The sequence below is a fragment of the Nomascus leucogenys genome, chromosome 11, assembly GCF_006542625.1.
Source record: "Nomascus leucogenys isolate Asia chromosome 11, Asia_NLE_v1, whole genome shotgun sequence".
Lineage (NCBI taxonomy): Eukaryota > Metazoa > Chordata > Mammalia > Primates > Hylobatidae > Nomascus > Nomascus leucogenys.
The window spans coordinates 36,062,491-36,074,596 of NC_044391.1; the positions used below are offsets into that span (position 1 = coordinate 36,062,491).

A 12,106-nucleotide genomic window follows, 5' to 3' on the forward strand; every position below is an offset into this window, starting at 1 on the left:
ACATTTTCCGTTAACCAAGGAGCAACTGTTCCTGATGGTAGAACATAAGGTTTCTTGTCTTTCTGTGTGTATATATGTGTATTCACACACTCAGCCATGCATATATCCATGCATGGGCTTAAGGAAATTTTTGGAACAACAAAGTTGAAAAATCTTATATAATGACTTTGAGGGATACTGGGAAGTTTTACTTAATGTAAACCAATATATAGTGCCAGAAAAAAATAAGTATAGGAAGACTTTTAAAAACTTCATATCAAAATAAGGACTTTTTTCCTAAAAATTAAAAAAATATATAAAAACAAAAATTCAGATCTATTTACTCAATCTATATGACACAAATTATATAACTGAATACACAGGGATGCTTTGGAGATTAACAGATCTAAAGAGAAAACTTTAGACCTCAAATGCAATGCCTATATTCGCTTGATTGGGCTGGTAATAGGGGCAGAAACAAACTCAAGAACCTGAGGATGCAAAATTAATTCTCTCACACTTAAATAATCCAATGAAATAATAAACTGTCCTAATACTTTTGTCACTTGAGTGTATAATTTAGCATCTCTATTTTATAATAATAATTTTGATAATAATGTCATCAACTCACTTAAAGAATATAAAATCAGTTTAACATTTTCTTAGATTAGAAACATTATATTTAAGTGTATCTCCAAGTATTTTTGAGTATGTCTCTGGTTAAAAATGAGAACTTTTTTTAAAATTTAACGAAGGGGTGTACACTGATTAAAAAGTCATTTTTGGTGGGGAGAAAAGAGCAGTTATTAAACTTTTTTGCAAACATGTTATCCTCTAAATAAATTCATAATCTTATGTAGCATTCATATAAGTAATACTTTCCAAAATAAGCAGATTTTAATTATAATTTTGAGGAAAACAATACCATTTGGGCATTTCCTATAGAGATAATAACAATTGAATTGGATATTGTCACAGAACAATGTGGAGGCTTTGCATCATCAATGCAAAGGTAAAGCAAAAATGTTACTGAAAATAATTGTTGTGGCAATGCTTACGTTTATTTTCAAAACAAAAGCCATTTATTCTGACTATATTTTATTCTGATGTTTTTCTATACAATGGCATGGGCTAGGTGATTAATGTCGCATTCATTTGAAAGTGATGGGCACTTCAAAGTAAGCAAGAGTCTCTCAACATACTGCCATTGAAACTTATATTTTGATGGCTCAAAGAATAAATTGTTTTGGATTTCCAGCAATGTATCTACATTTTAATGTAAAAAAATGGGAATGGCACTATATTTTTCTATGCTAGTAAAAACTCTTTGTAAAGTTATCTTTATTTTTCTCTGTGAAGTCTAGGTCACATAACTTCTTGTTTTCTTAATGCTTATAACAACTATAGATAGAAAATTCTTCAAGTCTATCCCATCATTGAAAATATGAAAACCACCACTTCCAATTAGCAGAATATGAAAAAAATAAAATATAAAATGCTGGTATTCGAATGTCACTGAGCCAGCACAAAATGTTCTTTACAGCAATACAAGATGTATAATGACCTATAATTGTAAGTGTGAAAACCTGTTTTTGCTTACGCACCTCAGGAACTGAAACTCCTGAAGTGGGCAGAGTCTGCTGAAAAAGAGAAGTTCATATGAAAGCTGAAAAAGAGTCAAACTCAAAACAAATCAATGAAGTTTCTCATATCATTACATGCCTGTGAAATAAATGAGTAAATTAAAAATACATTTCCTTGGTATAATTTTACTGCTTCCTTGAATTAAATAATTAAATATCTTTTCATTGAATAAGAAATTATCTAACACAGAGTGGGTTAGGTTGTGAAATTATTTATCCAAAACACAACTTCATCTACCCAAAGCATGCTGATCAACATCTTTGGCCAGCTTTAGCTCCAAGTTCCATTCTCTTTAATAAATAATTTCCACTGTTTTTTTAACTTGCCCCTTTACCCATCCCAATTTTCATTTTGAAGTCCAACTCTCATTCTTTCCTAAAAATACTGTGTCTTTTGAACACAGACATAGCTTATGATGTTCATTTTGTTTTGTGATACTCTGGAAATAAGAAAAAATATTCCATTAATACCAGTAAAACAATAAAAACTATAATTAAATAAGTAGCAAGAATTTTACTTGAGAGTAATTTTTTTAAGATGGGGTTAAATATATTGACATTAGTCTTCACAACTGTATTTTCCATTATCTACCACTACTACCCACTTTGTAGTTCATATTGGAAAGCCTTTTTTTTTTTTTTTTTTGACAAGAAATGATGAAAAGTCACTGAATTCCAAAAGCCTGAATTCTGTGGAAATGGAAACATAAAATACAAATTTGGATAATTAGTTGACAAATCACACACACAATACCAGATAAAGTTTCCCAATGCTGGAATGGGAGAAGAAAAGTTGGATGGGATGCCAGGAGTTCTTAGATATTTGTGTGTCCCTGAAAAGAAGGAGGTAGTCAGAATATTCCCTTTTCCTCCCTAGATACGAGCTATCTGAGGGAGGGTCTGGGCAGTGCTAGATCACCAAGATGGGTATGAAAAATCTGAGAGTCCAGATATTATTATATCCCTTACCCAGGAGAACTTTAGAAAGGCAGCAAGAACAAAAAAAAATAGCTGAATCCGAGATAGGTAAAACCTGACACCCTCACAGCTTTGCAGAATAGAGATGGACTAAAAGCATTCAGTGCACTCAAAAGTGACACAAGGAGAAGAGGTCTAGCACAGCCCCACAGAAAATTAAGGTGTTCAGGAATACAGCTCTATTTGGAAGATATTTCCATAATATAAGTAGAAAGTACTGTAGCTGCAGATTTCTAGTCAAAAGAAGCCACGAAGTGGAAGAGTATGAGCTCTGGCCAACTATCCATTCCACAGGAGAATCTAATGGAATTAATTACTGTTGTTTTGAAGATGAATTGACAGTAGGTTTGGTAGAGCCTTTACCAAAAACTTTCTGATTTCAGTAACATTCTTGACTTCTGAGTCCAAATCAGTCTACATAACACCAGGGACAATGAATATTTGTGCTAGTTTCTCTCTGGGTCAGTTCCAAGATATTTGCCAATCTTATTATCATTCTTTCTTAGCTTCAGGTTGAAGCTTAAGGTCTGAATAAACATTGCAAGACATGGATATAGTCCTTCCATCTATATCATAATATATACAAGTTTGTTCTTCTTCAAATTCAGATCAGGAATGTAATCCTATGGATCCTTATCCTATTCTGTGCCATGGACCCAGGAAACTCTCAGAGACTCTCAAGCAACCAAAATAAGAGACTTCGAGCAGCCTCCAGAGCATGAGTCAGAGATGCCTTTTACCTTAGAAGAGTGTATGCTTACTATGCACACATTTGCAGAGAGCAGGCACTGGAAAGCCAAGTGAAAAGATTATGGCTGTCTAAATGGTTCAGAATAACAACCAAATGCAATTCAAGAGCTTCAAACAGATCCTGGTCCACTGCCACTTTTACCATGCCCAAAAAGTAAATAAATAAAAGCAACAGAAGACATTTTTGGGATAACTGTAGACATTTGAATATGAACAAGATAATGACTGATATTATGGAATCATTGTTAATTTTCTTAGGTGAGAGTATAATAATGTCACTAGGTAGAAAATTGTCCTTAGTCTTAGAAGGTGCTTGATGAAATATTTAGGGATGTGGTGTTATACTATGTGCAGCTTACTTTCAAAAGCTTCAGCTTCATATATATACACGTACATATGTATTTATATATAAAGAAGCATATATAAAGAAATTATGGCAACAAAATAGAAATTATGCCAACATATGGCAATTATTGAATATATGTGGGAAATATATTGGATTTTTGTATTGTTAGTGAATACTTTCTAATAAAATTTGAGAGAAAAATGTTCTTTCTACCTCTTCATTATATCCTTTAATGCCTAAAAGTGTGTAAAAATGTTTCTACAATGAAATAAAAATATGTACATTATCTCAGTGAAAACTATGAAGTTGCTAGAAGGTTGGGAGAAAAGTCATGGGAGTGGGTGGGAGAGAAATAAGGAGCACTATTTTCATGGAAACAGAGTTCTCATTTAAGATGAGTAAATAGAGGTAAGTTTCTAGGCTGCTGGGAAAGAAGAACAGAGAGCGAGGGGGAACTGTTAAAGATAAATGAAAAACAAGGGTTTTTTGAAAAAGCAACATTTCAGTTCGAGCAGAAGCCCTTATTGACAGGCATTGCACTTTTCCAAATGTGTTCCTTTTGGGTCTCAAATGCAGAAACCCACAGGGGCCAAAAGATTATACAAATAGGTAAAACAGGTCCGACGTTGCAAAGGGAAAGACTATGCCATGTTGAATAATAATCTTCCCATTTGAAGTTATCCAGAAAAAGAAAAAGAAAAGACACTGTGATATGAAACTGAAACCTAGCTACCACTTTGCAATTAATTGGTAATTTATGGATAACATACTTAAAGTCTTCCTCTTTCTCAGAGCAGCAGGGATATGAGATATCTACTGATGGAGAGCAAGTGAGGTTGGCAGAGAGGTGGTACAATGAAAAAGGTAATGAAACAGAGGTTTGTCACTTCTTTTCTGAAAATAAAAAAGCAGTTTGCTAAGGATGAGTAGCAGGATCAACTAACACTGATGACCCAGCTGGAGCTAGAAGTTTTAAATGTGTAAGAGAAAGCCACTAGCCCTAAGAATTTTCTTGTGCAATACTCGGCCTTCTGAGAGCAACACTAGAAATTTACTCCAAGAATAAGAGTGACAAAACCAACATATATCTAACCTCATTTACAATCAAAATGTGTAAAGAGTTATATATTAAATGTACATGCCCATCAGTAGTTTATTCCTGTTACAATTAGCAAAACATGGTACTTAGATCTAAAAGAAAAGTAGAAACTTATTAGAAAATAAATTTAGCTATCATGTTACTTCTTTTATCTCTCCTGTACTTAATTTTTAAATATCAAAGATGAGCAGAGAAAATGTTTTAGTTTTTTTGAAAATTATTATGAGTGCATGATTCTACATGTAATATATTTTTAATCAGAATTAATACAGAAACTGTATATTTTTATTTAATCCAATGTGAGGTGTGACTACAGAGGAATGTGATTGATTTTATTTAATCAGTATCTTTTTCATATTAAATAGAATACACAGTACAGATAATTAGTTTAAAAGATGCATTTGCCTTCAGGGCACTTATTAAGTTCAATTTAATATCAAAGAATTTTTTAAAATTCTATTATTCTTAAGTATTAGGATATCTCTTGGCTTCATATTTTCTAATGTGTAATCATTTTAAATTGACAATTTAATCCAAATTGTCATAGGACAAAGAAAAATCTTTGGTGGAGATTATTGGAGGTTTGACTTAGTTAAGATATAATGAGAGCACAGTACTCACATTAAAGGGTCATTAGTTATTTCATGCTAAAGGAAAATTTTAAAAATGATACCTTATACCTACATAAGAACATTTATATTTTTGTATATATATATTACATTTATGTATTTTTCATGTTTGCTGTCGTGCCTCATTTAATACTCCCACTAAAACAAGATACTTTATCTTTCAGGTTGGGAAGCTGAAAATCAGAGAGCTTAGATGCCTAACCCAGGAAAATTAAGTTAGTGACAGAATATTGCTTCCCTAACCCAGGTTATATTTATTCAAATAACAGTAGTTGCAAGAAGAGGTTTTTTTTAATTACTATTTTTAGCCTTGCCTTCATTTTTTAAGTGGTTTGGAAATAAAATTATTTTAAAATATTGGTGAAGAATGAAAAATATTTAGATATCACTATATCTACAAAGTGATACACACACACACAGACACACACACAGACACACAGACACACACACACACACAGAGACACATACACACATACACACACACATACACACACACATACACACACACACACAGACACACACACATACAGACACACACACACACACACACACTTGTTTTGCCTGAAAAACTGGCTTGAATAATGTAAATTAATTTAACACAATAACTTCCAGCATAGTAGTTAAAGTGTTACAAACAAAACTATTTTAAATAGCTTTTTTTCCTTCATATACAATTGGAGATCTCTGGCATCAAAAAAGAAGTAAGAGACAGAGAAAAAAGCTAGGGTAAGGTAAAGAAAAATTGTCTTCATAAAATGACACTTTGTCTTAGCTGGACAGGTAAAGTTCTCTCAAACAAGATAATAAAACGTATTATCTCTAGGATATAAAAATTACATATACTTTTGGCTTCCATGAATTTTATTTTTATATTTCAGTTTCATATAATTTGTTTAAACTTTATAATTCTTGAGGTCCTTAATTGTGTACACTCACACATATGAATACAATGCAAGTTTTAAAAAGGACGTGAGATAAAAATGATTTTAATACTATTGTTGTCTTTATTAAAACCTTTAGTAAGAGATTATTTCAGTCATAATACAAGCAAGACACTGAAAAGAAACATAAATTATTTTTCTTTTCCACATAAACTCTGATATGTCTAATTAAGATGTAACTATAAAAATAAAACATTTTAAAAGCTACACATATTGTAATCTTTTCCAGGGTCCCTTGACTGCTTCTCACCTGAATCAAATTTTAAAGTTTGTATTAACAGAAATGTAATGGTAAAATATATTTTTAACTGTGGTTATTTCACTACCCTTCAAATATAATTACTCACAAAATATTCCATTCTTACTTAGTAAATATGATTGTTTATGTCTATTTGTAGAGTTTTGTCTGGAGGCTATTGACAAGAAGGGAGCTTAGGCTCTATCCATCCTCTCTCCCTCAATATGTATCTATGTGTGTGTCTGGAAAGGAAATGCAATCGAAATTTCAGGAAAGGGTACCTAGTGCAATGGATGTTTAAAAACTTAAAAGACACCAAATGTTTTCAATAAAATGTAAAGAAGTTATCTTTACACAGATATCCAAATCATCTCAAACACGGATTTCAAATTTAAAAGCAATCAGCAAGAACAACTAAAACAAATTTTAGCATTTTTGGCTTGCCTACTTGATTAGCTAGCAAAAGACGCCATTAGAAATGAGTAACACCCTCTACTTAGCTAGGTCTCATAAAATCTTTAGAAGTAAATATTGTTAAAGAGGTGTTCTTCAATTTAAGTCGTGACCCACCGTAAGAATATTTGAATATTTACACACTTGTAACATAATTTTACAATGACTACTCATTCTTTTGACCCCACTCTCTGGTATATTCTACTCTTTTTACTCTTCACGTCTATTTTTCTCTAGTCTCTCTAATCTATTGTTTTTCCTTCCATTCCTTTTCTGAGAGTCTGGTCTAGGTTCCTTAAATTTATTTCAAGCATTATTAATTGTTGGGGACTGCAGCATGAACATAAAAACAGCTTTAAAATATGGGGTATTGAGTAAAGCAACTATTGCTTCTGCCACTTGCAAATTGAGTGGTTTTAGGTAATTTTCTTAATCTCCCTAAACTTCACATTCCTCAAATGTTCACTGGGCATCATGATTATACCTACCTGCAGGATTAAAAGGATAATGTCGGACACATTTAAGTTCTCGATAAATGGTTAACTGTTTTATTAACATTAGAACCAAAATGATTCCCTTAGTTTTCACTGCCTGCTTAAGAACTCAGCAAGAAATGATGGGTTATACTTTCTTCATCTGAACATTTTTTTTTGTTGCTAATAAGTGGATGGGAACGAACAGAATTTTTTAAAATAAAAACATCTATTTGGGGGCTATTAGAGACAGAAGAAATGATGGAGGAGGGTAGAGAACAGATCAAAGATAGCAATAGAGAAAAATGGAGGCAGAGGAAGCTCTTAGAAGAAATAAAGAATAAAATTATCCCTGTTGTTTTCCTCAATTATAGAAACTGTTCTTTCCAAAGACTGAGCAAAGAAAACAATGAAATTGAGGAGGAGAAAGATGGGAGCTGATATTTAGAGCAACCATCTTCAAAACACATTTCAAAATGAAACATGCACATCCTATTGACTATTTTTTCAGATTATTCTTCAGAACTCTTAATTTACATATAATTCATTAATAGATACCTATTTATGAGTGTGTATATGTATATGTGATTATGTTTGTGTATGTTTGGGACAGGGATCTGAGGGAAGTTGGTACCTTGAAAAAAATCACCCCCTTCAAATAACTCAGTATAATAGACTGATACATACAAATTTTATGTTCATAAAATTAATCTATAATATTTCCTGTTATGCCTATTTTATCTCCCTATAAAAACATTAGCCAGTTCTAGAAATATATCATTGTACAGTTAGCGTATTGCTGCTTTCCAGAATACAAAAATAGCATTATAGGTAATGAAAGTATATGGATAATAATATTTAGAATTAAAGCCTAGGTCTCCTTTTCACCATCCTTGGAAAAGATCTTGAATTAAAAAACAAAGAGGTTATAATGGAACTTGCTCTTGTCTTTTGCTCCTTTAAATATCCATTGATCTCATGCCAAAGTATTTTCTAACCAGGTTAAAGTCCAATTCTGTACTCACGTTAGGCTAAGATTCAATTGAGTTAAAATTTTACACTGACTGCCAGTCAACCTTATCATGAACTTTCATTATGTGCATGTAATTAATTGGTTCCAACGAACAATATCAGTTCTGAGTTATAGACTCTTTTCCCCCGACCATATAATTAGAATATAATTACCCACAGGATATCAGAATGATGCAGAACCTTTCCTCTAAATGCGCCCTCATTAGGAAACAAGTCTCAATGTACATTTATTCAATCAGTGTGAATTAATTAAAATGTTACTGAAATAAAAGAGGGTAGCAATAAAGAGTATCTGACATCTATTAAGAGACTATCACTTGAGATCTGTATGCACAGTTTATATTTAAGTCCTTTTAGCTGAAATAGAAACTTTGCTATGTAATGTTATATACATCCAGTGTACTAGGAAATCTGAGTACATAAATCGGTGTGTGTCATCATTTTTGAAAAGAGTACAAGATATGATAACTATAGAATCTTTAAGAATTGGGTAGGAATCTAAGAGCCCCATTATTCCATAAATATGTCATCATCAGATATAATCTACCTGGCGGGCAAAAATCATTTTAACTCAAACTACCTAAGCAATTATTGGTTTAACCCACAACCTTAGATTACAAATCTGAAAATATTTGTCCCAAAATGGCTTAGGAGACAACAATTGGAAAAGCCTGGATTTGTGAAAACACTAATTATTTTTGTCTTTATAAAATAACCTGAATTCCTTAAGCTAGCTCAAGTTATTACAGTAGCATATTTTCTTTAAGCAGCACATTCAAATACAGCTAAGAATATCTTCTTTTTAAAATAATAAACAATACATCATACCACACATTCTGATTATATAAAACATGTTTTAAAATAGTGAATGCACAAAGAAGCTGAGGGACACATGATACGAGCTATTCATCTTTATTTCTCCAGGCGTATAGTTATATTCAATCAAACTTTGTTAAATAAATAAGTAACCCTTGTACAAAGGAATACTCAGCATTAGTCAGAAACAATGCCATGAACTGTTAACATAGAAATTTCAGAGCTGCATGTAATAAAGTAAGATATATACATTTTCAAGCTTTCAGTGTTATTATATATTCCTCAGAAATTTTTAGATCCAGAAAAAGGTTTTACAAAACATACTTCTGGTAATAAAAATTTGGCATTCACTTTTATAAGTAGACATACACCACTTCGTAATGGAAATTCTGCATGAGTATTAAGATAAACTAGGCTATCTACAAATTTATACTTTTTATATGCCCTTTAGGAGCAAACTCCAACCAGTTTTAAATTATTAGTCTTTTTTTACAAGAATGTTTAACTCTATAAGATTATATATTTGTGTGTGTGTATATATGTGTGTGTTTACATGTATATACTTGTGATTACAACATTCAAAAATATGTTTTATATACATATATACACATATATACATATATATGTATGCATGTTGTAATCACATTCTGGTATAATATTCTATTCAGACACTAAACTCATCTTGGTGGAGATCAAAAGTAAGAGAAATAATGGCTCCACTCTGCTAAGCAAATGAAGATTGTCTCACAAAGGTTTGCTTTATTGTTAACTTAAAAATTTTTTTTGGAATTTCAGTAATAAATACATGTAGCTATAGTTGCCTGCTGAAAATATTCTATTGGAGTAACATTCACTAAAATGCCACATTAACTAAGAGTAATTACTACCAAAAAGCCACAATTTCTAAACAAGAGAATGTGAATGTTTTTGAAGTTCCATTTTATAATAAACATCAATTTTCATTTTCTGAACACAAAGAATGAATATTTATTATATTTTACATGGAAAACTATATGGCTTAAATTATATTTAAAAATCAGATTTTTAAACACAATTTAATATCCAGAGAAAAACATCTCAATTCTCCTCAGAATTCTGAAAATGTTCCCTTTATATTGTCTACCTGTTCTAACTCCTCATTTTACATGTGAGGCATTTTACAGTACCATCTATTGGATATTTTATATAACTACAACACATAACAATCACAAGCTTTTCGAAATTTAGTAGTAACTATAAGAAGCTGCAAGAGCCATTCCGGAAACTAAATACAATGCTAATTTGGTATCCACTAACATTTCCTCATCGGCACACACTTTAAACTCAATTTTATTAGCTTGTAACAAAATGATTTAATTATGAGTTATCAATGATTTTTTAAAACTAAGCCTCCTTGTTATATATTTGTTTTAATTTTTACTTGATATATATGTTACTGTCTGATATATTTTTTCTTGACTCAGGGAAAAGAGTGATAAGTGATGGGAATTTTCAAAAGCTGACTGAATGTTATTCATTCACTCAACAAATATTTGTTAAGCATCTAGTCTATGACCAAATCAAATTAGGCACTAGACATAAAGAGATACACCCTCTTGCTGGGAGTGATAAGAATAAATGGGGGTGCTAGTCAGTGAGCATAAGGGACAGTTTCACAAGAAATGTTTCAAGTTCAATTCCTGCTAAGTTGACTTTTAAGCTTCTGTGGGATATATCTGAGAGGAGAATTAAAACGTGAAGAGAGGGCCGGGTGCAGTGGCTCATGCCTGTAATCCTGGCACTTAGGGAGGCCAAGGCGGGCAGATCATCTGAGGTCAGGAGTTTGAGACCAGCCTGGCCAACATGGCGAAACCCATCTTCACTAAAAAAACACAAAAATTATCCCGGCGTGGTGGTGTGCTCCTGTAGTCATGGCTACTCAGGAGGTTGACCCAGGAGAATCGCTTGAACTGGGGAGGTGGAGGTTGCAGTGAGCTGAGATCATGCCACTGCACTGCAGCCTGGGCAACAAGAGTGAAACTCCATCTCAGAAATAAATAAATAAATTTATTTATTACGTTAAAAAAAAAACATGAAGTGAGCATTTCGATCTAGATGTATGTGGGGAGAATGGGCACATACAGACACATTCAAACATGGTAGCTGTAGCCTTGGAATTGGATAATATAATTTAGAAAGTGTGGGTGTAATAGGATGAGAATTGAACAAAAAATTGAAGTTTTATACATATTAAAGGATGAAAGGAAGACTAGGGATTTAGCAATATTGACAAAGTGTGGCTTAAAAGGTAAAAGAAAACCTAGTGGAAATGCACTGGATGAGTGTTAGAGGCTATCAAAGGTAAGCATTTCAGTGTCAAACACTGCAGAGCATTCAAAAAAGATTATACTCAGAAAGGGTTTCCAGTAGATACTGTTGGTAGCTCAAAGCAGATCCTTTGCTACCTTCCCAGAGCAACTATCACTAGCTGCTGAGTGTTAACTTCTGAAAGCGTGCAGCCGTCCCTAAGAATTAACCTTTATCCACAGAAATAGGCTGTGCCAGGAGGCCCTAGATAATGACTGACACATAAGTGAGGAAAGGCCAGCCTTCTTGCCTTAAGTTAGGAACAAACCTATGATAGGATTTTTGCTACAAGGCCCTAAAGGTACAGGCCAAGGCTAAACTGTCACTATGATCAACATTCTCGCTTAGAGCTTGCCTCTTCCTTTTTCTGCCTCCCTCCCTTC

General features: G+C 32.6%; 1 protein-coding gene across 15 annotated transcripts in view; it reads right to left on the minus strand.

Annotated features, from left to right (window-relative positions):
- The window catches only part of DGKB (diacylglycerol kinase beta), a 799,601-nt gene that overhangs the window by 478,460 nt on the left and 309,035 nt on the right, over window positions 1–12,106 (minus strand). For 6 of the 15 annotated variants that reach the window (XM_030822169.1, XM_012510226.2, XM_030822170.1 and 3 more), the window contains one exon: window positions 1,584–1,619. The exons of 4 other annotated variants lie outside the window; for them this stretch is intronic. In XM_030822169.1, the coding sequence (XP_030678029.1) occupies window positions 1,584–1,619 (36 nt within the window). The remainder of the gene's footprint in view (window positions 1–1,583; window positions 1,620–12,106) is intronic. 5 more of the 15 variants (XM_030822171.1, XM_030822167.1, XM_030822172.1 and 2 more) reach the window with 1 other exon arrangement.